Genomic DNA, 27,731 nt, shown 5'->3' with positions numbered 1-27,731 from the left:
CTCAGGTCATAAAGCGCAAGACAAGACAAACTATGTGGCTCTAATTAGGACACAGCTGTACGTCTGACCCTCATTCACAAAGCTGCTGGACAAAGCCTATTCTAAGCAGCCGCACAAGGCAACGAGTAATCAGGGGTTGGTGAGTAACATCAGGAGAAGCCAAGGGATCTGATGGGAGGGCGAGCAATCCTGGGGTCTCTCTCTTTTTTGGGGGTTCACTAACAATGTCCTTGCTGGCTATAGCACGCTTCTGAGTTACCGCCGAATAACATTGGTAGGCTTGTTTTATTCTAGATTTGTGCAAAATCATCCACCAACATTCAGGGGTGTCCTGCAACAGAAGAGCATGCATCACCCATTCTCTTATCAGCTGCTGTATGCACTGTGTCCCATGCACTGGGTAACTGGGTCAATCCATCCCTCCCTCAGCGACTAAGTCACAGGACACTTGTACACAGACATTGATAGTTTGGCATGCGCAATGAAACCTTACCTGCCTTGATAAAAGCATTTGTTTAGTAGGGGCATATGGCTTCATTTATTGTCTGGCAGGAGGCTGTTGTCTCCACTCCCAGGACCTCCCACTATATATCAGAGGTCGCTATATATCACATGGGAATCTCTGTGGTGAAAGTCCATCCACCGGTGCAACAGATGCGCTTTCATAACCATTGAATGCTTCATCACCCAGTGTTTACAGTGACAGCACTCCTTAGGCCTGGCTTGCTAGCACAGTTATCAAAGACCTTATGTGATTAACAGAAAAGGAGCAATTGATGAAACAACACGGTGAGGGAAACAAACCCGGTCTGCTCCTGCCAAGGCTGGCCCATAGTGATGTTGAGTGTGTGCCCAAGATGGGGACCTGTTCATATATTGGTTTCATAGTGGTGGCAAAGGAACACTAAATGAGGGAGTGCCTCAATATTATAAAGGTTTGTATAATAATACCTGGGAGGGCCCAGGCAGTTAGCTCTGTCTGGAGGTGCAAAGGTAGTGAGATGGAAAGAGCTGCAGGCAGCTGCTTTGCAGGCACCACTGAAGTAAGTCAACATTTGGTGGGTTAGGTATTCCTCAACGTTGCTGCCCAAACTTAGGGTGTTTATACTGCGGCATGCGAGTGAGGCATGCTTTCAGACAGCGTGTGGGAAGCCACCATTACACTCCTACTAAATGCTCGTCAAGACCTATTGGAACTTAAGTTGAACAAGCCGTTATCTCTGCTGAACCTCAAATACAAGGTCTTGCTGAAAGTGACAGCAAACAGATTGAACCCATCCCCTCCCCCATGACATCTTTGGTAGATCTGGACCAGACTTCGCTCCCACCATCATCACAGCAATGAATGCTCTGTGCCTTATTTAAATTCTGTTAGAATATTCACATAGTGACCACACTGCAGTGGTGGTCTCCACTGACATGAAGAAGATTTACTTCTTACAATAGGAATAGATATTTGTGGTCTTGAGAGAGATGGGTTGTGGTGCTAATATATTAAAGTGGATGAGACTGCTGTACAACATCCCGGAATCTAGGGTACAAAGAAGGAACATCATGTCAGAACCCTGGCCCTGGGAAGGGAATGAGGCAGGGTTGTCCTCTCTCAGGATTGCTATTTGCTTTGGCCCTGCAGCCATTGGCAGCAACATTCAAGCAGAAAAATTGAAATTGGGGTGTCAAAGTTCAATAACAATTGCAGATGATTGTCTTGTATGCAAATTATGTTTTGTTGTTTTTGTGTGATTCGCCCCAGCTGGCACCTTAGACTTTGGATGGCGTGGAGGAGTTTGGCAAGATATTGGGTTGAAAGTAAACTACATCAAATCTTACCCATATCCACTTAGTCAGTTAGATCCATGTCACAGGGATGAACTCCCTGCTTTACTAGTGAAGTGGGAATTCACACCGTTTCAGTACCCGTGTGCCCAGCTGTACCACACAGATGAGAAGCTGATAGATGTGAATATAGTAAAGGCCACAGTAGGGATTCAAGAATCAGCGATTTGTTTGGAGGAAGCAGGATAGCGCTGTGTAAAATTAAACTATTCAGTACTTTCAATATCGTCCTCATGGACCTAGGCATAGGGTGGAGGGAGGTATATGTGCTCCCTCAGCACGCTGCAACTCCAGACACACATTGCTCCTCTTCTCCTTCAACCTTCAACCTTCCTTTCGAAAAATCCAACTTTGCTTTAGTTCAGAACATTTTCTTCCCCGCATTAATTTATATTGGGGGTTCACCTGTTTTTACATTTGGAGTAGCGCAATGTACCCATTTCAGTTTTCTGATAGCATTTTTTAAATTCCCACCTTCACATAATGCTAACTCCATACCCTCTTTCAGTATCCTTCTTCCACCTCTTTACCACACCATTACTTTGAGGAAAATATACTGATGTCCTTGTGTGTCTCAACCCAATTCTATTTAAAAACATTTTCATCTCCAAAGATAAAAATTGTACCTCATTATCTGTTACAATCTCTGATGGAATATCCTCTCTGGCAAACAACTCCTCCAGAAATTCCATCACAACTTTGGTTTCCATGTGAGGCACAAATTTAACTTCAGGCCAATGGGAAAAATGATCAACTATTTCTATGGCATACATAAATACTCCTTACAAGAGGTCCTGCAATAGGCAGATTTGCCTTCTTCCATGGGCTTGACATTCCCTCCACCTGACCTACATGACATGCATCCATTCTTTGGGACTTATCACTCCTTGCACATGGATCATACATTGTTTCACCGTAACCTCTACATCCTTGTCTAGACATGACCACCAAATACCAGATCTTACTTTTCTCTTTGTAGCACTCATTTCAATGGGACCTTTGTGCGCCATTCCAATGATTCTCATTTGTAACCCCTTTGGTACCACAATAAATTTCATCTACGTAAAACACCATCACTCCGCAATTACTCCTCTTCCACATTTTTGTAGCACAACTCTCCACCTTCCAGCAATGCCTTCTTTGGCCAACCTAATTCACAATACTTCTGCACCTTGCACAATGCTTCGTCAGACTTCACTTGATCTATCCATTCCTGCTGTGATATACAGCTCACTGCAACCTCTGCTACATTAGTAAATATATATTAATTTTCCTCTTCTGTGGCGTCCCTTTCATCTATTGGTAGTCTTGATAAGCAGCCAGCTGTTGTATTCCTATTGCCTGCCACATACTGAATGTCAAAATCAAATTCCTTCAATTTAAGCAACAACCTCAATATGCGAGGTGCTGCCCTACCTGCTCCTTTGGTGAAAAATTAAATCCACCAATGGCTTATGGTCAGTTCTTGCAGGAAATCTTGTTCCCCATAAATACTGCATAAATATCTTATGCCCCACATACATGCCCAATGCTTCTTTATCTATGACTGAATATCGGGATTCAGTCGATCTTAAAGTTCTAGAAGCATATGGTATTACCTCTTCATGCTCATTTTTCTTTTGCAGCAATACCGCACCCAACCCACAATTTCTGCCATCAGTAACCACAAATGATGGGTATGCAGTATCAAATGGTTTGAGATATGGTGCAGAACACATTTCCTTCTTCAGCATGGGAAAGTCTATTTCAAAGGTTCACACCACTCATTTTTAGCATCCCTCTTTAGCAACTTCCTCGTACAGGCAGTTATTTTCTGAAAAGTTGTTAATAAATTTAGCATAAAACTGCTAAACCAAGGAATGATCGTAATTGTTCTGTGCTCTATGGAATTGGTGCTTCTTCAATTGATTTAAGCAATGACATTTTTGGCTTAATTCTATTAGAATCTACATGATGTTCCAGGTAATCTACACCAGATACACATATTTTGCACTTTATGGTTATTCTAAATGCACATTCAGTTGTTTTGAAGGAAGTTAAGGGTTTTGAGTTTTCATCCAAGGCTATCTGATGATAGGCCAATGAAAGATCCAATGTTGTAAATACAGTGGCTCCCTTCAATGTTCCCAGAATCTCAAGAATGTTCAGTAGTGGATGCTGGTCCACTGATAGATTTATTCAACTCCCTTAAATCAATGCACATCTTGATGGTACCTCAAGCTTTGCTTTCCAAAACTATGGGAGATAACCATTCAGAGCCTGCAAAGGCTTCTATAATTCCCTCCTTCCACAATTTATCCAATCCATTTTTTAATGCAGATCTAAGTGGTATGGGGTGAGCCTTATGTACCTAAGGTACAGCTCCAACTTTCAGTATAATGCAATGCTTTAATCCTTTCAAAAGCTCCAACTTATCCATGAAAACTTCTGGAAATTCAGTTTCACAGTCATTGTTTTCACAATTTCTTCCATATGTACTTCTTGAACACACAAAACTTGGTCAGAAAGATTGGGATCTAATTTGATTCCTAGCTCTCTCTGCTGTGGCCATTCCAACAAACATCCACCCTCTTTAACTGCATACGCTTTAGATGTTGTACTTCTCCCTTTGAATTCAAGTTTTGCATCAAAGCAGTCTATGACCTCAATTGCTTCCTGCCATAAGTATTCCATTAGATCATGGAATCCTGCAAAATCTAATTTTTATAAAAACGTAACCTATTGTCTCGTATCAATGTGTAGCATGCCCTAGAATCTGCCAAACCTTCACCATTACAATATGGAGTATCACTGATATCACTAGCTCCACAAATCTAAAAAAACATTCTTCTTTCTCTTCTCTTCTTCGTCTCTTGGAACTATAGTGAGGTTCCTGTTAATTTTTATAAGTACCAACCATGTTACTCTTACATACTCTTGCATAATGACCTGTACACTTGCACTTCCTACAAGTCTGATTAATTGCTGGACATGCTTTGTCTGTTGCTTCATGTCCTTTTATGCCCATTTTGTGCACAATTTTATCATGCCACATTTCATCATGAAAGGTTCTTTAACTTTGTGTAGAGACTAAACCCCTTAATATGCTGCTACAAAATCATCTAACTATTCCCCAGCATTTAACCTCTTCCTAAAATAAATGTCTCTCCGCAACTTCATTTTCTCTTTTGTCATATTTTATATCCAATTTCATTATAGCTTCTTCAGATTCATCCATCTCTCCTCCATTTTCAACATCATACATAAATGGTGCAGATAGATTTTTAAGTATCTCTCTACCTTCGGCATCCAAAATGGCTATTTCCCATTTGGCCGTGAATATATCACCACCTACAGCCTCTATTTATGTTTCAAACCCTTTTTTCTATGTACGCCATTCTAAAGAAGGCTGCCCAGGTGATTGTAAGTCCGTGGGTAGGCCATTTATATCTGCAATTCTATAACTGTGCATATACATATACACTAATATTACACTATTATTTGTAATGTGATAATATAATTAGTACACATTTTTTCTTAAGTAAAATTGTCCTTTTGTTCCTTTGTAATGTTATACATATAATAAACATCGATCATTTGGTGTGTGTATCACCGTTGTAGCACGATGTAATGTCCGCTCTTTCCTGGGATATTACAATCCTTAGTAGGTTTTTTTTAGTGTTTCTTGACATAGCAATGTACTGTTGTTTCATGAAGCTTGTTTAAGGTTTGCATATGCAGTGCTGGATTAAATCCTGTGGATGCTCTTAGGCAGTTGAAATTTCAGGGCCCACCCTCGCAAATTATCGCCTAAAACGCGTTTATTTTACTAAATAAAACAATTTTATTAGACAAAACTAAACATTACATGTACGTAGTTTGCACTGAATTTTGTTTTACAAATAGGCAGCTGGAAAGAATTTTGGAAAGAATTTAGGTAGTTTGTTTGTTATTTTCTTTCAAGATCAAAACAATATTATTTTGATCTGTTGTCAGGGGGCCCCTAAAAGGACTGGTGCCCATAGGCCAGTGCCTGCTTTGCCTATTTGGTAATCCGGCACTGTGTACATGACTGTGATGGGCACTTCTTGTTGGTAGAAATTTTTCATCTAGTAATGAACATTTTCTCTGTCTGAAATATCCCAAGTTGCAAACAATGTGATTTTAACTCGCCACAGCTAAAAGTGTGAGAGTCACTGCATCTCAATGAGTATGATTTGCTGCATTGTAAAAATGTTTATCGATAACATGATGGACGTCGTTTTGGCAAAGAAGAACACTAAATGGCGGACTTGTAGTAGTTGAGTAAGAAATTGATTTATGGTTTAATCCAGTCAGTGACTCAGGGTGTGTTGTCTAATTTTCCAGCGAAACTGTGTGTTACAAATGTTATGGAAAGGTGTGCGTGTCACTGTTACACGCTGACCAATAAATATGCGTGCTGCAGGATGACGCAACTGCGTCTGTGCGCTCTGTTAATTATTGTCAACGTTCAATGCAGTTGAACTGGTGCTGCTCCTCGCGCCCGGTTTACTCACTTTACAAGCCAACAATCCGCGTAGTTACTGGCGGTTATCAATACACTCTACCTCCAAGGTAGTTTCACCACAATGCCTTATTCCAGATGCGGAGAACGAGATCAGGCTTCTCATCTCAGCCAGAGCCGGCCTTTGCTAAGATAGCACCCTGGGCATGGATGGAGAGACATTTGCCGCCATTGCTGATGGTAGTGAATTAAATGAGGCAACAGAGGGTCCCTCTTGTGTTCACTGGTCAGTACCTGGATGAGCGGGACTGGTCCCTGAACACAAACATCCCCGGACCTCCCCCACCTCACCTGAATCACCCGACAGACTAACTGATGGTTTTATTGATGTGGGTTAGAGGGTGAAAGACGGGCAAGGAAGGGGCTAAAAGTGAGTTAAAAACATCACCCGCAGTATGATAATGAAAGACTAAAACCAATTTAAACTGGAAATCAGAAACAAACAGGAAGGGGCAGGGACAAGGCTGGAGCAAGATAAGGAGGCGCTGATGTAGGCATAGCCTTAGTGCACACAGCTCCATGCGCCCCTCAGAATATTGTCGCCCTGGGCATGGACCTAGCTCGCCCATGCTAAAGACCGACCTGATCTCAGCCTCAATCCTCTTATCTTAGCCATAGGTTCGCTCGTTGCCAATGTCACGATTGTTGTTTGAAGTTAGCCAATCATGAAGTAAGCAGCATTTGAATTTATTTATCTTGAAAAATATCCTAGATATGGTCCAGCCTGCAAGCTCTCAGCTCCTTCCCTCCTATTCTGTTCTCATCGGGAACCAAACTTCGTCATGAATACAATGATGTCACAGGCCAGGCATGAAGTTCTAGTTACCTTTAGCTAAGATACAGCACATATCTCTGCTGTTGCCACAGAAAGACAAACACCATAAACTATCTAGTAAACTAAAGACACTTTAATAGCACCACAACACCATGGGGGTCATTCTGACCCTGGCGGTCATTGACCGCCAGGGTCAACGACCACGAGAGCACCGCCAACAGGCTGGCGGTGCTCTCAAGGGCATTCTGACCGCGGCGGTTTGGCCGCGGTCAGAAAGGGAAAACCGGCGGTCTCCCGCCGGTTTTCCGCTGCCCTAAGGAATCATCCATGGCGGCGCAGCTTGCTGCGCCGCCATGGGGATTCCAACACCCCATACCGCCATCCTGTTCCTGGCGGTTCGGCCGCCAGGAACAGGATGGCGGTATGGGGTGTCGTGGGGCCCCCGTAAGAGGGCCCCACAAAGAATTTCAGTGTCTGCTTAGCAGACACTGAAATTCGCGACGGGTGCAACTGCCCCCGTCGCACCCTTCCCACTCCGCCGGCTCCATTCGGAGCCGGCTTCCTCGTGGGAAGGGGTTTCCCGCTGGGCTGGCGGGCGGCCTTCTGGCGGTCGCCCGCCAGCCCAGCGGGAAACACAGAATCACCGCGGCGGTCTTCGGACCGCAGAGCGGTGTTCTGGAGGGGGAACTCTGGCGGGCGGCCTCCGCCGCCCACCAGAGTTAGAATGACCCCCCATGTGTGTCCCTGAAAGTTCAGCCTCACACTGCTGGATAAATAAACAAAATCATCACAGCTGTGAAGAGGGCAAGCCCTCTTTTGTGGAAGCGCACAACTTCTGCCCAATCAAAACATGTACTGAATCCCAACATGTGGGCGGAGCCAAAGCCCATCTATAGTCATGGTCACATAATTGTGTGGCGAAAGCAGCGTTGTCAAGCCAGACCATAAAAAGGGTTCAGCCCTTGGTGGAAACTGCCAAGTTGTTACTGGAGGAGGTGTAAACATATTCATGCAAAAGCAGAGGAGGGGAAGTTTATGTACTTATGCAGCACATTTTAGCTTTTGGAAATGTGCAATGTTTACATTTGGAAATGTGCAATGTTTACATTTGGAAATGTGCAAAGAGCTTAAGGAAAAACACTATATTCAAGTGAGTCACCTCCACCGATCAAAGCATCTTAAATAATGGTAATGTTTTTGCAGTCAGGGAGCCTTGACGCTAACCGGGCCTCCCGGTCCTAAAGGGGCTCGAGAAATCCAGTCCTCGTGTCCAAAGCTTGGCACGGATGTGCAGAAATCGAGACAAGACGATTGGGATGGGACTCTCTGAGCTTTCTTTATCGGTTGCTGAGATTTCAATAGTTGTCAACGAATGAAACACTGATGTTCCGCTGTCATTCAATGAAGGAGTAGCAGTCAAACTGCCGAACACGCAAATGAATGATACACAACTAATGCAAAGGTGACATCTATCGGCCAAAAGATATATGCACCATTCAAAAGCTAAGTTGGCAGTATGACAAGTGTAGCCAAAAACTACACTGAGGCGGGGAGGACGGAATGGAAGGACGAGTCTTGACGGACGTATCTGGGGCGTAACGCAGCCCTGCGGTGCAAGAGGACCCCCAACCCACCAGGGGGCCCCATTAAGCCCGAAGGCAATGAATAACTCTGAGATATGTGAGACTCAGAGCTCCACGTCACATTATGGTGGACGCATCATTTTGCGTTGTCACCTGGTCGTAGTGACGTACCTATTGGTAGTGCAACACGTGCAGTGGTACCAAACGTTTGAGGGGTCACTGCCCTTCGAATAGGGCTCCTTTCTTTTACTATCAGTCCTTGAGGGAGAGGGGCTATTTCCATGGCTTACATTAGAGCCTACAATAGTACTGTTACACCGCAGGGGTGGTCCTGTAGGGTCAAGTACCTTGAGTGGGTGAAAGGTGGCTGATGGGTCCATGTATAGCTGAATGCCTTACATTTGCATTCCTTAAGTCCTGGCTGCTCAGGAGCTGGTACGGACCAAACCATTGCCCCCTGCCGATCCATAATAGGGCACCAATAAAATGTATTTTATAGCACTTCACATAGCACATACGCCGTTTCTAAGCACTGTAAAGGTCAAATGTTATGAACCAACGTAATTGCGCTCAATTTACTGACATTAAAAATGTCGCCTTCAGATCTTGTATCCGCAGCAAGCGTTAACTCAAGGAGCCACCTTGTCGAGCAGTCCACGGGGGCCCTGCACCCCTCCTGCTGTCAACGCTTTCCTCACCTGATGACGCCACCCCACCTTGTGCTTCTCCGGCTGCTAAGTTTTGTGATCCTCGGCGCGTTCAGCCTGTTGAATTTGCCAGTACACCTCAGCCATTCTGATACCTGCCTTTTGGTCCAAGTTAGGAGAACTTGGCACTCCCATCAGGACGCTTTGTTATCTACTACGAGATCTCCGGCCCCTGACAGCCCAGGGTATCCCATGTGGTGGCTGTTATTACTCTCTGGAGCTGGCAGGACCTCTCTGCCAATCAGAAAAGGCCTTCGTCTTGGAGACCTCCCCGGCAGCGTCGTAACATAAATGGTGGGTCCGGATGGAGTATTTCTCGAGGGGGCTAATATGCATCTTAGATTGGCTGCCTCACGGATTTATGAAGGCTGTGGGCCCAGGTTTGGGAGGGTGGGGTTGGTGTGGAGGAGATTACGGTGCGGGGTGGGGGAGGGGGGCGAAGGACTGCAGGAGCCTATGCCATGTTACTGTCACCACAATGACATCTACTACCAACCAACACCGCCTTCGCCTGGCACTATGAACTCACCCTTTCCTTCCTGGCATCCCTTAGGAAGTCTTATTGACTGTAGGCATTTACCCATAATCCTCTGCCCACATCCTTGTTGTTTCCCTAAACAGACCCTGCTCTTTCCTTCACATCCCCAGAGGCCTGGTCTCTTGCGCATTCCTTCTCACCAGAGAGTACCATTTTTTGCCTTTTTACCTGGAGTTGGCCCTGTCGCAGACAGATGTGTCGCAATGACCCATCACCCTAGCGCACCACCATGGGTAGTGAGGACTTGCACTCCCACTGGGCCAGACACTGTCCAGGGTGGCCCAGAGGAAGAAGTCTTTAACTACTCTTGGTTTCACAGCAGGAGTCTGTCTGACGTCAGTTTTTCTACTTCCTGCACGTGATGGTCCTCATCTGGCGATGCTGCTTCCTGCCTTGTGGACCTCTCTCAACCTGTTGATCTTGTAGGCCAGGAGGACTGCAGTCTTTAGTTCCGAGGTTGTGGTGCAGGAGGTGCAAACCTTCTTCTTTAGATTCGTTTTCCACGTCATATTTCCCAGGAATCTGTGTTCTTATCACCCATAAATCAATGTTTTCTTTAAATTTCCTGCACTGTGTAAATATAATAATCATCAATTTACAAAGTTTCTTTTTTGCCCTCAGATTGAGTTCCATATGCCTCGGACACCATTGATATGTCTTTGACATCTCTGGCCTTGCCCACTACCCTCCCAGTGTAAAACCTCTGAATGGCCCTGAAGAAAGAAGGGTTGGGCAGTTTCTCCACAGCATGGCCTTCCTCATCACTTCTGTCTCAGCAAACCTGCTTATCTCCTTCCCCAGGAATAGGGGTCGAGGAGCCAGGCTTGAATTAGGTCGTCGTGGTCCATAGCTACTGTTGATAAGCATCCCTCGATTCATTGTCAGAGTAGCCCCGCCCCATCTCGCTTACTCGACTGTTGACTAATCTGGCATAGCGCGGAGGACAGGGCTTGGCACACACACAACTAGTGCAGCACAGCTCCAGCCTTCTGTGTCCCACCAGATGGACAGGAGCGTAGCCGGCGTTACAAGAGTGGGTGCCTCAAATGGTTCATGTCTTGCAAGCAACATCAGAAGGCGCTGGTTCAAATGCAGTATTAAAGCGCTACGCACTGCAGATTGTAATAGCTCATTTAAAGAGAGTTGTACATTCTATTGTTATACCAACAATATAAAAATACCACTTAGTATTGGGGCAGGAGTCCTTTGACAATATTTTATGCGAGGAAATATACAGCTGGAGTAGCGCAATTTGGACTCCATCCTTTATGTGTCACCATTGCAAAGTTATACATCTATATTTGACATTATACTCACTGTGTACCTTAATCATATTAACATGTGTGGAGCATTTAAATGTATTAATGAAGTGTAATCACTGCACAAACTAGAAATTTAGACACGTTCAATTCATAAATGCTTACATGCATGCATTATTAATGTTTTCACTTCAAGTTATATTTACAGATGTGAAACTGCATTCTTTTATTCACGTTTTGCACTTATTTTGAAAGTAACATGTGTGCCTGTATAACTAGGTATTTCAAATGCACATTAAATGCTCAGATAAGGGGAGCCCAGTACTTAATTTGTAAATAAAAACATGCCAGTTCTCAAAGCCCTCCTCTTAAACACGCGACAGCTGCAATTAAATGTGCAAGCACAGAATAGTAAGGCAGCGCAATCCTGAAGCCATCTCGGGCCTCTTCAATTCATTTACATCCCCTCCCTGCCCCTTCAGCTCACTCCTGCAGCTTTCTGCTTTCTCCCATTGTGACGCTTTTACGTTTTTCTCTTCCCCAGTCTTTCCCATATGTGTCTTTTGCTCGCAGCAAATGCTAAGGGCAGAATAATAAGCGCCGGCCCTCAAAAATAAGTGCTAGTGCTCAGCACCGGAAACAACAAGCAGAAATTAGGCACTGGGTGAGCCTGACCATAGGCCTCATTTTGAAATGTACTTTGCTTGGTCAGCAGGCCCATTCCTTCCAGGCGAGTTTTCATGATTTCATTAGCTAGAGAAGAGAGAATAGTATGTATTAGACTACTGATAATAAAGCTTGAGAAGAGAAGTCTTGGCAAGGAGCATGAGGACCTTACGGGCAGATGCAGCCTCCTGTTCATCATGTACCAAGAACAAGAGATGTTAAAAGTTGCAGGAACTGCCTACGTTTTGGTGGGATGGGAAACTTTGGAAATGTTGCAAATGCACATCATGAGAAATTAATTGATTGGTTCCTGTTGGTGTGGGGAAAGGTACGAATGTTAATGAAGTTTCTGTTTCTTGTAACTAGTGTTCATACAGTTAGTGTTTAGGACAGATTCCCTTAGACTTCGAGCGGTTTAGACCTTTCTGCTTCCTTTTATCCCTACAAGTGTGAGGCTTTATGCTAAACAATTATTTCTTCTTCTTAAAGACCTCTACTGGAGTCTTAGCTATCCCGAGACCTTCTTGCATTTCCTTAAAATCCACAGTCTCATTCCAAATCCATTCCCAACTTACAACTATGATTAGATGATCTTGGAACTATTTTATGTTTAGGAGAGAGAACCAGAGTTTCTTTATGGAACACCTATTTTCTAATTCTCAGTTTTTGTATTGCAGTGGGAGTTGCTGTTCTGTATTTTATTTTTTAATTCTCAGTTTCTCTATTGCAGTGGGAGTTGCTGTTCTGTATTTTATTTTGGTAAGGCCCAATTTATTTAGATATTTCAGCTGGACAGCTGTATTGCTGTATCTTTTGAATAGATTTCTGGCATGTTTATATACTGGATTTATCAATAATCTGAAATAAATCATTTTAGGTACAGTCACTGATTCCTGGTCCTTATTGTGGAGTCACGCTGGCTGTACAAATTTGATATGTATTATTGATGTCGGTTCCCTTCCACGCTTCATGTCAACTTAACAAGATCCATATGCCCAAAGGAGAAAAACCTCTGATGACTTTACTAAGAGACCGGGGTTTACTTCCCTGCACGCTCTCACTGCACAAGGTGGCAAACTAGAAACGTTTGGATCTCCTGGAACACAGGTCTCTTGAATGAGTTGTTTTCAATGGAACTTTTTGGGATCTTTCAGATAAAAAGAAAAATAGTTTGAATAAAGTAAGTGTCATGACACAGTTAACAGCAAGATTATGTTGCTCAGTTTCAGCGTCACCAATTTGGGGTGGATTTGGGTTTGCAGATGCAGAATTCATCTAATACTTGGATTACCTACACCCAATGTTTTTACTGCTGTTGTGTTTTTCGTCTCAATGGTTTGCGGCTAGTTTTCAAATTCCCTTCACTCTCCTCGTTTTGAGCACCACCGTCCGTCTGCTGCCCAGGTTCTCACAAGTGGCGCACTCGTCTCTCCATTGGCATGGTCTGTGGTACCACCGCTGATGCTAGACTGCACTAGTTTACCTTCCACCACATCTTTCTCATTCAAAGAGGTCTTATGCTGAGGTGAAGAACGCACATCTCACCATTTCATCTCTAACGTTCTTTCCCATATGTTTGCTGCACACGATTGCTGCTAAGTTCTCTTCCGACAGACTTTTCTTAACCCACGTCAACTTCTTCCCGATATCAGCCATTGGAACTGCCACCACTGGATATACAGAGTACTACTTAACACCAAGGCGCTACCTACGATATTCCCATAAAATGAATGAACACCTTCAGGAACCTGAAATCTACACCTTTCTGTATTCCCATAGCTGGAGCTCGAAATGCTATCCTAAAATTGAAAAGTGAAGGTCCAGGCATTTCTGGACCACCCCAACCACAGCACACCCACCACAGCATCCAACCATCTACAGGCTTTGTGGAGAGGCAATCTACAAACCGCGGTACAACAACCCGGGATGGGAATGAAGGCGCTCTGACCCTCTGGTAGTTAAGGGGAATCAGTATCTTCCAATAACTGGCTAGTACCATTAGCTAGGCCTAGTCTAGCCTACTAACCTTCTAACATGCTCTGCTATATAATGTCAGAGAGCCTTCTGCGTGGCCATATCTATCTCAGACCGCGTTTAATGTCAGAGATTGCCTTATAATGTATGTAATATCAGTTTACCTCACCAGGAACAGTACAATGATGTCCAGTGCTTCAGGCAGAGCAATGGTGACCAACAGATGCTGGAAGCAAATCAACGCAGACCACATTGGTACTCACGGAGTAGAGCGCTCATACTCTAGCTGTGAGGTGCAAATACTTAGGAGGGACATTTTGGAAATAAAACAGTGTTTGGCTGCCCTGTTAACTCACAGTGGAGGCGAGGCATTTAAGATTGAGAATGATAAAATAACATCATTCTTACCTTAAAGAATGGGCTGGGTTTTCGTGTATAATAAGCATGTGAGGCTGTGCACCAGAAAGTCCAATTACGGAGAAAACACATTATCTGATTAACATTTTAACTCGCATTCACTCATTGAAACTGAAATAAATAGTTTACAGATGGACTGGCTGTGATCTTGCTGTGATATTCCTCTACTAAAAATGAAAATGGCATATTACTGAACAAACTTAGGGAACTGTGTGCACGATGAAATGTCAGAAACAGACCCCAGCGAAGTAGGTGTGGATGAAACTGAGCAAGCCTCTACCTGTGCGCTGATTGCATTCACAGAAATAGGTGATTTACATATTTCCATCTGAGCCATGGAGTGAAGTGTTAAGTCTGGGATGCATTCACGAACTAGCATATTTCTAAACTTGATTTCCACACAGTAATTGCATGCTCTTGTGTGCCACATTTCTTCTGCCTGCCATGCGGATCCCACACATTACTGAGATTCAAAATACCTATGCAGCTACAGGGCGCTCTTCCCAGCATCCTTTGCAGCAGTGATGTTTCTTTCTCTAGTTTTACGCACCCTGATTGTTAGTTATTTCCATCCATGGATCGTCTCTTGAGTGTCTGCTTCTTATGGACATTGTCTTTGATTGTTTTGTTATGGAAGGCTTCCTAATCAGGCACTGTTTCTCCTCTGACACACTGTGTGATCATTGGCAGCTGTATTAATTCCTGAGCTGCTCAAAGGTGCCATTTCTTATTTCTATTTTGATAGGAGGTGGTGTGAAATGTGTGTTACTTACACCCGGGTTAGTGCACACATCTCCCTCTTGCCATTTCACTGATTTTTAGGTCGAGCATGCGAGCGGTCTTGCCTGTTGTAATCTATCTGTGGGCTTTTAACCACGCCCACGGCACGTCCATCACTATCACTTGTTCAGGGGCTTGCCTTTCCAAAATCCTTTGTTACCATTGGTAAATGCTTTCCGTGTGTCCCTCCTTGGGCACTTTTGTTACCGCCTTGGCCATCAACTCTGTTACATGGATAATTGCACGTTTGGCATCTGACAACGAGCGAACTTCTTTTTCCTTTCATTTGTCTCCTTCGTGCTCACGCTCATGGTGGCCATGGCGCTTTGAATCGGCTTGCTTATGTCAACTGTTTTATTTTTCATTTTATGTGGCAAGAAAAGTTGAGTTCTGAATTTACAACGCTAATAGCTCTAACTTGAGCAAACGTGAGACCCGTTACATTGCAAATGCTTGTTTGGACTATCTTCGGGGGTGAAGGTATGGGCAGGGTGACCAGTCCCGGGGTTTCAAATACTGTCCCGGCATCCTGACTCTTGTGGCAGAAATAGACAAATGTCCCGGTTTTGAGAGAGTGTCGGGTGAGTACGTATATTTATCACTGTGCTCTGAAGGCTCACATTCAGACCGGCCCTCGCATGGCACCAAGGACAGAGGTTTGTTCTAAAGACTCTCCTGCTGTGCTGCCTGACTTAATGGAGGCAGCACCACGGGATTTAATGGGGGGGTTAATTAACCACTGCAGAGCCCATCACCAAAGGCCAGATTCACAAAGCTCCCATGCATCAAATGACATCATGGCCTTGGAAGTCTTTCATTTTCATGGTACAGAGGTGTGTGTTTCTGTAGAGTGAAAATGAAAGACTTCTTGGCCGTGCTGTGTGTTGCATATGGCTGTCCTGGGGCATGTGTGTGGGTAATTGATAAAGACATTTTTTTCTGCAGAAATGTGGCAATAAAAGTAATTGAAAAGTGCCCCAAGTGCCTGCCGTCCTTGGGATTAAGAAGAAGTGGTGAGACGCGGAGTGAAGGCACCACTGATGGTTTGGTGCTGGGCAGCGTTCGCCATTCACTGTTCAGAAGTGGCGCTGTGAATGTATATATATATCGGAAAAATCATTGACATAGAAATGGGACTAAATGTAGGCACTAGTCAGTGCAGTGTGAACATTTAGTTCTATCTCTAGATCAATGGCTGTCCTGTTTTTTTGTTCTGAAAATCTGGTCACCCTAGTGTAGGGGCTTTGGGACAGCCAGCACCCCGATTTTAACTTCTATTTCTTTGCATCCTCCTAATTCCTAGAAGTTGCTTGGGGTGGGGTAGAAGCAGGCTCCACACTCTTCTTCACCGGCGTTCATAGGCTGTCACTAGTGTGGCCTTGTTCTGTTGGGAGCTATCTAGGAATTAGGTAGTGAATGAAGGTAAAATGAATGCACCAGGGTTCAAAGTAAGATGTCCACGAGGCAGTCTCAGGGGCCACTAGGAGCAGTGCTTAATTTGTAACTAAAAAGGTGCCGGTGCTCAAAGCCCTCCTCTTAAACATGCGGCTGCTGCAATTAAATGTGTGAACACGGAATACTAAGGCGACATAATCCAGAAGCCATCTCGGGCCTCTTCAATTCATATAAAGCCACTCCCTACCCCTTCAGCTCACTCTTGCAGCTTTCTGCTTCCTCCCATTGCAACGCTTTTTCGTATTTCTCTTCCTCCGTCTTTCCCATGTGTGTCTTTTGCTCACAGCAAATGCTTGAGGCAGAAGAATAAGCCCCAACCCTCAAAAATAAGTGCCGGTGCTCAGCACCGGAAACAACAAGCACAAATTAAGCACTGACTAGGAGGTATGCTCAGACCGCCTCTTAGCTGCAACTGACGTGAAGCTCTGCATACTTGTGTCAACCTCTGCATTGGTATGTTTCCTCCTCTGTGTTAGTGGACTGCAGTGTCCCACGTCCATGCTGTAGCTATGGCTGTGTGTCACTCAACATGCAAGCCCCCAAACCCCACCCCCAAGGGAGGGCTAGATTTTGTGCTGGCAGGACGGCCCCAAAAAGTAGTGGACTTTAGCACACTTCAGGGGTCAGAGCATGGTCATCATTTAGGGGTTGCCAGGGGTCGAATCTGAGACCCCTGGGTGCTCCTCGTGACACAGGCACTACGTTTACGACCCCTGACCTCAGAGTTGACAAAATCAGTGTCAGGACCACAGTGGCAGCTTGTCCCTATGGGCGTCAGCTGGAGCTCCACTCTTTGTTTTCTCTCATTTTTTTATGACACTAATAGTGTATGCATTTTCATTGCTCACTATTAGTGTAATAAGTAATGGAGTACAATTAGCTGGAATATGACAGTCCCTGGCAGCGGAGGTGAGTGAACAAATACTTTTAAATGTATGTGGTGTGTGTGCTTGTGGGCGAGTGTTTGTTTACGTGAGATTGTGGGTAAGTGTGAATGTGTGTTTCAGTAAGCATGTGTGTGTGAGAGACTCTGTAAGTCAAGGGGCGTGTGATGTAATTTCCGCTACCCCTGGCGTTTTGATGAATTGACGTTCATGCGTCAGAGGAGTTCTGGGAAAGCGCTCTCTCGTGGCCGACACTTGTTCTAGCTTCCATCGCAGGCCTTACACCAGAGAACTGTCCTTTGAGAGACGGTTTGGTCCACTGAACCAATCAAATGTTTGCAACTAGATCACCACTCATTTGTAATATATGCACATGAACACATTTCAGAACAGTTTCATAATAAAAGATGAAGATTTTTAAAAACAGCAATCATTTTAGATTTACAGCTGCACTGGCAAAACTATCAAACTCTTCCAAGGCAATGAGATCTCTTGAGCCTGGTCCCAGTCACCAGGCAGCCGATGAAAGACCCAACAATAACAAATTCAGGAAGAGACAAGGGCCTTGGGGTCCATACCTCTGGAGTGGCGGCGGTGACCATCACGCTGGCCGCGAGGCCATTCCTTTTATACATGCTCTCCCTTGGGGTGCAGGCTTCTTAGCACAGCCTCAGCTGGTGACACTCCATGATGGACGGGCGATTCCTGCAACGAAAGGGTACATTTCATGATTCTAATGAGGCCGCCCACCATTCATCAATGCTTTGCTTCAAACAGTAACGACAACTATGTTTAAGTCTTTATTGAAGTCCCACCCATCCCCCTGGTCCCGCCTGCCTATGAAGAGAGACACAGTCAGCCTTGAAAGTGACCCAGGCACATCATCAAAAGGGGCGAAACACGTGTTGGTGGGCGTGACCCAAAGTGCTGGTGCCTGTCCGAAGACATCTATGCATAGCAGCTACTACCAGGGGCAACTGAGCTAGAACACACAACCTTGAAGGTATCAAAAAAGACTTTTATGGGAATTAGCTTTTCCTTCCACCTATAAAATACAGAACTGTGCGTTTAGATCTGTATTTTTTTTCAGTGCACACATATTCATTGATAACTTGAATGTACGTCATTTAGCATTTGTTAATGCAACAAAATGTATTTTGCTACCCCATACCCAGCCACCCATTCGAAGATTGATTTTATGTATCCACTGCTTTCTTGCCACAATTGTTTATTCTTAAAATGTAGTTATTACTGCGTTTTGTAGAGCGCTATGTGTCACCTTTTGGATACTTCACAGAGTCAGATACAGTTTCCTGAGCCGGGGAGGCCAGAGCCCTGGCAGCAGCATCAGTGAGGCAAGTCTGACCCTGTTCACTCAGGATCCCTGGGATGTCAGTACCTCCATGATAGCTGCAAGGTGACCCACCCGCTGTGCCCGTGACCTCTTACCCGTGGCAACATCACCATGCAGTTACATACCCGGATGTGAGCCAGCCGCCATGCTAGGTGAGTCAGGCACAGGTCACAGCATCCTAAGTTAGATAACCAACAGAGTCCCCACTGCCTGGTGGGGTAAACAGACTGCAGTGGCAGGTTAATTGTAATTGTATTTATATAGTCCTTACTACCCCTGACGAGGCGTCAAAGCGCTTTTCAGTGAGGAGCACGCTACTCCGGAACCCAAGAGGAATTAGTGTTGGATTAGTATAGGGAAATATGAATACAGTATTAGTGTTATTATGAGTTAATTTGAGCAGAGGATATGTGAGTTTGTAAGTCGGATTGACTGGAGTAATGGAAGACATCTTATAGGAAGGGCCACTAGAAGTATGCGACAGGAGATAACCAAATTATGTGACAGGGTTGAGTAAATTATGCAGCAAGAAAAGGAAAATTATGTGGCATAATGCAGCACATTTTGTAACAGTATTACTTCATTATTTCGACATTTTTAAACTTGGTAACACTGGGGATTGTTTGCCCCTCAATAGTACCAGTTTAACAGCCAAATATAACAATAAGCGACAGAAAGGGGACCAGTCCAGTTCGGCAAAGGGCTTTCCACTGCGCCGCAATGTGTCGCTGCATTTTTCGTAGCTATAGAACCACGGACATATTTTGGAGAGTAGGTGAGACTGACTATAACATTTCAGCACAACTAAAGGTGTAAAAAGCAAATATAGGCAATTTAACAACTATGTGAGGCTGTGTGAACTTTGGCTGCGTACACTAACTTGTAACAGAACTGTGAACAGGAAGAATACGATTAAAGTACTAGACAGAACAAGCGGCTTCTTATGAACTATCACCACCTAGTGGCAAAATACATGTATGACGGCTCGATCACATTTTGATTCCATAGAAAGCACTCCATGGAATACTATATGAAGTACATGCAAGTTACAGAGTGAGAGATAGTGAAATACCTCTAAGTTTCACACAGCATTGAAATTTTCTTTTTAACTTTTCTAATAACTTTGGGACCATTTAACAGAGCTGCATGAGATCTTCTTTTATCTCAACAAAGCATTGCGCTGCATTTTTCCATTATTACCGGGCATAAAAAACGCTTTACACAATGGAAAAATGCAGCCGCATACTCTGTTGAGATAAAAGAAGAAGAGGCTTTGTTTGGTCAAGCTTTAGTGCGATCAAGAGGCAAGGAGTACAGGTACCTCTCTCTCCGCTAGTCCTGATGAGGCCTGTACTTGAAAGGGTCGAAATGCATTCACCTTTTGTAGAAGAAGAGAGGTTGCGGGAAAATATACATGTCCTATAAGGATTTTTGAACACATCTTTCTCTAAATAATGATGAAAATAAAGAGGATATAAAGAGGTGTTAGACAATGCAATCATCTCTTTGATGTGGATTTATGGCAATAATAATTGAGATAACCACACAAGTTGGAAACAAGGAGAGGAGCGAAGGATCATATGTTTTATTGAATTTATCATTTGTTTGTTTGAATGTTGATATATATATATTATATGTTCTACACTGCCTTTTGGCTATATTTATGTTGGAGTGAAATACAATGAACTAAGAGCTTTGTAATTCAATTGCAGTCCCAAAGGTTGAATTATAGTTTCATTGGTTGATATTAAGAATTATATTTTTCCCTACTATTTGACCACTTTTGATTGCATTCTTTAATTCTACCCAGGTATAGTGGGGTTAACATGGTAGACCCGTTCAATTTCGCTACTAATATTTACAAAGTGGAGCACTGCTAGCATGGGCAGTGGTGGTGCAAGAAAAGGGATTGATGCGTCACTTTCTTATAGATCTGGCCCTTAATTTGCTAAGTGCTGGCTCTAGGGGGTTTGCTGGCGTGGGCCAAAATGCTCAGGTATGGCTCATCACTCCTCCCTCTTCCTCGCGAGTGCAAGCATTCTCTCACACACCAGTGCTTAATTTTAAAAGAATGAGTGCTGGTGCCCCAAAGCTCTGATGAGAAGCCTAGTCCAATGCTATTAAATGGCACTGCGCCGAATACCAAGGCTATGCTGTCTTCAGTCCACCCCATGGCTATGACCCACCATCAGATACCCCAACCTCCCCTTTATCTCACTCTTGCAGGTTTCTCCTTTCTTCCTTTGTGACGCATTTTCTGTCTTTCACTTACTTCTTTCTTTCCCCTTCGTGTGTTTTTCTCTCATTTGTTCTCAGGAAATGTGCAATCAGGAAAAATAAGTGCTGGTCCCCAAAATTAAGGCAGGTGGCCCCCACTGGCTCATACTAAGCACTATTACACACACAGAAAATTCAATGCCACGCATGTCTGCGTAAAGTTAGTGGCCATTTCAATGGGAAATGTGCAGTCTGTAAATGGTGGAGAAGTGTGGCTCAATGGTTAGAGCGGCAGACCCAGATGCAGAGGTCTGGCCCGGGACCAGGGTTCACTTCCCGCATTGGCGGGTCTTGGGCTCAATTTCTTCGGACCTGATAATTCTCACCTCGGTGCCAACCTAATCATGGGTCCTACTATGTAACTCTGGGCAAAAGCTTGCTTAATCTCCACAACAGCTCCAACCGCGCTGGAATGCATGGCTTCACCTTGGGGGTGCCCAGGAGTGGGCACAGGGAAAGCAAGGAAGGGTTCCACAGCGGTATGTGTACAGCACCAAGAAACCCGACTTACAGGGTAAAAGTGCGCTATACAAGTACGAAATTTACAGTTTTAAATGACAATGAGATACGACACAATGCGTTGGCTACATTCAAACATCACCTGTCTCATGCCCATTAAAGGGAGGTGGGTCACGAAAGTTTGTCGCTCTAAAAAGTGAGTCATGGTGGAATTACTGCTCTAATTTTGCGAAAGCTGACAGAATATTGATAGATGTCTTCTGTTATATGTTGCATCATCTGAGGGAAACTTTCCACTTTTGTGTTGAATATTAGCAGTTACTATGACGTAAACGTTTTTTGCAAAATGTTCTTATAACATGCATTAGGCTATCTAATTACAGGGTTCATAAGGGAACAAGAACTAATGCTTCCAAGTTTTCTAAAGATTTAAAAGAATCATTTTCTTTAGATGACATTGCAAAGAGAGTTCCAAATGAATATGTCACACCTTCTCAATAAACATGCAAAAAGAATGGCACATGTACTATGCCCAATGAGGTAGTGGCACACAGAGAAACAACTTCTGGAAAGAATAATGTGTGAGGAGTCAATGAACTGAGCACCTCTCATACACATGTAAGAGGATGCGGTTACATCCTCATAGGCAGGGATGAGGATCATGTTACATCTTCATACACAGGTATGAGTATGCTGTATACCCAGGTATGAGTATGCTTTTACATCCTCATACACAAGAATGAAGATGCCGTTACATCATAATACACAGGTATGAGGATACAGTTACATCTTCATACACAGGGATGAGGTTGCTGTAACATCCTGATACACAGGGATGAGGGTGCTGTTACATCCTCATACACAGGGATGAGGATGCTGTATACACAGGTATGAGGATGCTGTTACATCATTATACACAGGTATTAGGATGCACTTACATCATAATACACAGGTCTGAGGATGCAGTTACATCATAATACACAGGTATGAGGATGCAGTTACATCCTCCTAGACAGGGATGAGGAAGCTGTTACATCCTCATACACAAGAATGAGGATGCCATTACATCATAATACACAGGCATGAGGATGCACTTACATCATAATACAGAGGTATGAGGATGCAGTTACAGCCTCATACACAGGGATGAGGAAGCTGATACATCCTCATATACAGGGATGACGACGCTGTTACATCATCATATACAGGTATGAGAATGCAGTTACATCCTCATACACAGGTTTGAGGATGCTGTCACATTACTCTGCAACAAACTAGAAGACACAAGGCAAATAAGGCGGTTTAAACTAACAGTGTAGGGATGTGTAGTGTAGAGTGCTTGGGATCTATATTTTATTCAGTTTGAGAATATTCATTATCAATGAGTTATTTCTAATACAATGACAATTCTTATTCAAATAATTCACATTTGTTATTTAAGATTAGCGCGAAGTGATATATATATACATTATAAATGCCAAGCTGCGGTGCGGACTGATTCTGGGAGTCCATGGAGGCCCTGTAGGAGTACAACTCTGAGAAGGGTTCCGGTAATACTTGTCCACTGGACTTTTCTCTGCAAAGGCAGAAGTAGCCTTCGGGGCTAGGGAAGTGTTTTCAGTGTGACCTCTAAAAAGTGGGGGGTTCACAATGGTTCACAATGAAGTCTGACCTCCAAGCCCTCAAACAATATATATAATAAGTATGCGGGTGCACAGGCTTCCAAGAACAGGCCCGGGCAATTCACATATAAAACAGGGTTTCAGAGTATATGGCTTCACTTTAAAACAACTGTATGAGGCACCTGGAGTTAATTTGATGTTTACAATATGGGGCATAGTGACCTCATTGACCAGAAAAGTCTTACAAGTTTTGCACTCCGAAGCACCAAGTTCTTGGACGCACACATCAATGAAGGTAGGCCTCCCTCATTTGTGTGTAGCTGCAAGATTCGAATTTAAAACAAGCATTTGCAATGCAACGGGTCTCGCATTACGTCGAGTTTGAGCTATTAGTGTTGTAAACTCCTAACCGGAATTTTCTTGCCACATTAAATGAAAAGAAAAAAATAATTTGCGCTGCCGAATAAAGAGAAAAGGTAGTCGAGAAACCATACGGAAAACATGGAGCCTCGTATGTTTCCAGTAGTTAACTGGTGCTCTCGAGGAGGGCTAAAGACCGGAAAAGGCATGACATATGCATGCCTTTCACAAATGAAAAGAAGCGGATTTTAAAAGGCAAGTCCACAAACCAATGAAAGTGACTGACATAACATGGGCGTGGTTAATATCCCCTAAAGAGAGATTAGAAGAGGGACGGAGCGCTTTGCACTCGCCCCTAAAAAAAATAGCAAATTTCTTTGTGAAAAGACTCTGCCTCTGGCCATTGTGATCAGTGCCTAATTTGTGCCACTATTTTCCGGTTCTTTCACCAGTACTTATTTTATAGTATAGTTTCTCTGAAGTGAGAGATTACACAATAAAATTACAGAAATTGATTGGGAACAGCAGTGCCATTGTAATAGAAGAGTGCAGTTTTAATGAAGGAGTGACAACCGAGCAGTCAGACACATGGATATTTTTTTACCAGACACAAATTGGAAGAAAAACAGATGGTTTGTAAAGTGACTTTCAAAGTTTGTGAGCAGGTCCTTAGTCTTAGACATTAAGGGGGTCATTCTGACCTTGGCGGGCGGCTACCGCCGCCCGCCAATGCGGCCGCACTCACACGGCCCCCATTCTGACATTCCCGCTGGGCCGGCGGGCGCAAACCAAGTTTGCGCCCGCCGGCCCAGCGGGAATGAGGCCGCAACACAGGAGCCGGCTCCGAATGCAGACAGTGAAAAGCTGGCCGGGGCCCTGTTAGGGGGCCCATGTCAATGGCATGGGCAGTGCAGGGGCCCCCAGGGGCCCCAGGACACCCCTTACCGCCAGCCTCTTCCTGGCGGTGAAAACCGCCAGAAACAGGCTGGCGGTAAGGGGGTCATAATCCCCAGGGCAGCGCTGCTTGCAGCGCTGCCCTGGCAGATTATCACCGCCTGGGCAGAAACGGTGGAAAACCGCCGGCCCCAGCGGTGCGACCGCGGCTTTACCGCCGCGGTCAGAATAGGGAAGAAAGCACCGCCAGCCTGTTGGCGGTGCTTTCAGTCATTATAGCCCTGGCGGTCTCGTACCACCAGGGTCAGAATGACCCTCTAAGACATGTACTACTTTGGGACATCAGCAGTGTCCAGACACTTGAAGGCGGCCAATCATGAGAGAGTCCAGCCTTAAGGTGTAACAATCCTGTTTAAAAACATCATGAACAAACAACAACAGGACATCGATCATGGGATTAAAAGAAGGCCTTTATAAAATTGTAAAAAATGTGCTGGAAGACCAAAACAAGGTGTTTCACTTCTAATTTGGCTTTCTACATTTTCCATCATTTTCATACTTTACAGTTACTTGTGTTCCACTTTTTTAAAAAGAACAACAAAAAATTAAAAAGCACAAAAAAGTTAAGATTTTCAGAGCCACCTATTCTGGTTAAAATGTAAAACTTCTTTCTATTAATTTCATCATTTTTGATAAACACTACAGGATCCATTGTCTCTGAACCTATTAATTTGGAAGCTTGTACATTAGCGACACCAGTGTATAGGAGGTTAAAGGTCAAGGCTATTAGGCATATACCCATGTCTGAGAACATCTCTGTCCACAGAACCTGGTATTCACTACGTATCTCTGGCAAACTTACGTATCTCTGGCAAACTTACCGGTCAGCCAAGCACTGCTGTAGTGGGGTTGTGCGCGGGGTCTGGTCTTCAGCCTGGACTAGCACTGCTGTAGTGGGGTTGTGCGCAAGGTCTGGACTTCAGCCTGGACTAGCACTGCTGTAGTGGGGTTGTGTGCGGGGTCTGGACTTCAGCCTGGACTAGCACTGCTGTAGCGGGGATGTGCGCGGGGTATGGACTAGCACTGCTGTAGCGGGGATGTGCGCGGGGTCTGGACTTCAGCCTGGACTAGCACTGCTGTAGTGGGGTTGTGCGCGGGGTCTGGACTTCAGCCTGGACTAGCACTGCTGTAGTGGGGTTGTGTGCGGGGTCTGGACTTCAGCCTGGACTAGCACTGCTGTAGCGGGGATGTGCGCGGGGTCTGGACTAGCACTGCTGTAGCGGGGATGTGCGCGGGGTCTGGACTTCAGCCTGGACTAGCACTGCTGTAGTGGGGTTGTGCGCGGGGTCTGGACTTCAGCCTGGACTAGCACTGCTGTAGCGGGGTTGTGCGCAAGGTCTGGACTTCAGCCTGGACTAGCACTGCTGTAGTGGGGTTGTGTGCGGGGTCTGGACTTCAGCCTGGACTAGCACTGCTGTAGCGGGGATGTGCGCGGGGTCTGGACTAGCACTGCTGTAGCAGGGATGTGCGCGGGGTCTGGACTTCAGCCTGGACTAGCACTGCTGTAGTGGGGTTGTGCGCGGGGTCTGGACTTCAGCGTGGACTAGCACTGCTGTAGTGGGGGTCTGTAGCGGGGATGTGCGCAGGGTCTGGACTTCAGTCTGGACTAGCACTGCTGTAGTGGGGATGTGCGCGGGGTCTGGACTTCAGCCTGGACTAGCACTGCTGTAGTGTGGTTGTGCGCAGGGTCCGGACTTTAGCCTGCACTAGTACTGCTGTAGTGGGGTTGTGCGCGGAGTCTGGACTCGCACTGCTGTAGTGGTGTTGTGCGCAGGGTCTGGCCTTCAGCCTGGACTAGCACTGCTATAGTGGGGTTGTGCGCGGGGTCTGGACTTCAGCCAGGACTACCACTGCTGTAGTGGGGTTGTGCGTGGGGTCTGGACTGCAGCCTGGACTAGCACTGCTGTAGTGGGGTTGTGCGCGGGTGTGGCCTTCAGCCTGGACTAGTACTGCTGTACTGGGGTTGTGCGCTGGGTCTGGACTTCAGCCGGGACTAGCACTGCTGTAGTGGAGTTGTGTGCAGGGCCTGGACTTGAGCCTGGACTAGCACTGTTGTAGTGGGGTTGTGCGCAGGGCCTGGCATCAGCCTGGACTAGCACTGCTGTGGTGGAGTTGTGTGCAGGGTCTGGACTTCAGCCTGGACTAGCACTGCTGTAGTGGGGTTGTGCGCAAGGTCTGGACTTCAACCTGGACTAGCACTGCTGTAGCGGGGTTGTGCGCAAGGTCAGGACTTCAGCCTAGACTAGCACTGCTGTAGTGGGGTTGTACGCGGGGTCTGGACTAGCACTGCTGTAGCGGGGTTGTGCGTGGGGTCTGGCCTTCAGCCTGGACTAGAACTGCTGTACTGGGGTTGTGCGCAGGGTCTGGATTTCAGCCTGGATTAGCACTGCTATAGTGGGGATGTGCACAGGGTCTGGACTTCAGCCTTGACTAGCACTGGTGTAGTGGGGTTGTGCGCATGGTCTGGCATCAGCCTGGACTCGCACTGCTGTAGTGGTGTTGTGCGCAGGGTCTGGCCTTCAGCCTGGACTAGAACTGCTATAGTGGGGTTGTGCGCGGGGTCTGGACTTCAGCCAGGACTACCACTGCTGTAGTGGGGTTGTGCGTGGGGTCTGGACTGCAGCCTGGACTAGCACTGCTGTAGTGGGGTTGTGCGCGGGGTGTGGCCTTCAGCCTGGACTAGCACTGCTGTACTGGGGTTGTGCGCTGGGTCTGTACTTCAGCCGGGACTAGCACTGCTGTAGTGGAGTTGTGTGCAGGGCCTGGACTTGAGCCTGGACTAGCACTGTTGTAGTGGGGTTGTGCGCAGGGCCTGGCATCAGCCTGGACTAGCACTGCTGTGGTGGAGTTGTGTGCAGGGTCTGGACTTCAGCCTGGACTAGCACTGCTGTAGTGGGGTTGTGCGCAAGGTCTGGACTTCAACCTGGACTAGCACTGCTGGTCAGGACTTCAGCCTAGACTAGCACTGCTGTAGTGGGGTTGTACGCGGGGTCTGGACTAGCACTGCTGTAGCGGGGTTGTGTGTGGGGTCTGGCCTTCAGCCTGGACTAGAACTGCTGTATTGGGGTTGTGCGCAGGGTCTGGATTTCAGCCTGGATTAGCACTGCTATAGTGGGGATGTGCACAGGGTCTGGACTTCAGCCTTGACTAGCACTGGTGTAGTGGGGTTGTGCGCATGGTCTGGCATCAGCCTGGACTAGCACTGCTGTAGTGGGGTTGTGCTCAGTGTCTGGATTTCAGCCTGGACTAGCACTGCTGTAGTGGGGTTGTGCGTGGGGTCTGGACTTCAGCCTGGACTAGCACTGC

At 45.5% G+C, this 27,731-nt stretch overlaps 1 protein-coding gene across 2 annotated transcripts in view; it reads right to left on the bottom strand.

Annotated features, from left to right (window-relative positions):
* RALGPS1 (Ral GEF with PH domain and SH3 binding motif 1) overlaps positions 1-27,731 on the bottom strand; it is a 1,336,836-nt gene that overhangs the window by 1,086,898 nt on the left and 222,207 nt on the right. For both annotated transcript variants that reach the window (XM_069241780.1, XM_069241778.1), the window contains exon 3: positions 17,978-18,104. In XM_069241780.1, the coding sequence (XP_069097881.1) occupies positions 17,978-18,034 (57 nt within the window). In that variant the 5' untranslated portion in view covers positions 18,035-18,104. The remainder of the gene's footprint in view (positions 1-17,977; positions 18,105-27,731) is intronic.

This window comes from Pleurodeles waltl, chromosome 6 (assembly GCF_031143425.1).
Source record: "Pleurodeles waltl isolate 20211129_DDA chromosome 6, aPleWal1.hap1.20221129, whole genome shotgun sequence".
NCBI lineage: Eukaryota > Metazoa > Chordata > Amphibia > Caudata > Salamandridae > Pleurodeles > Pleurodeles waltl.
The sequence above is the reverse complement of the archived record's forward strand: the minus strand, read 5'-3'. Positions and strand labels throughout refer to the sequence as shown.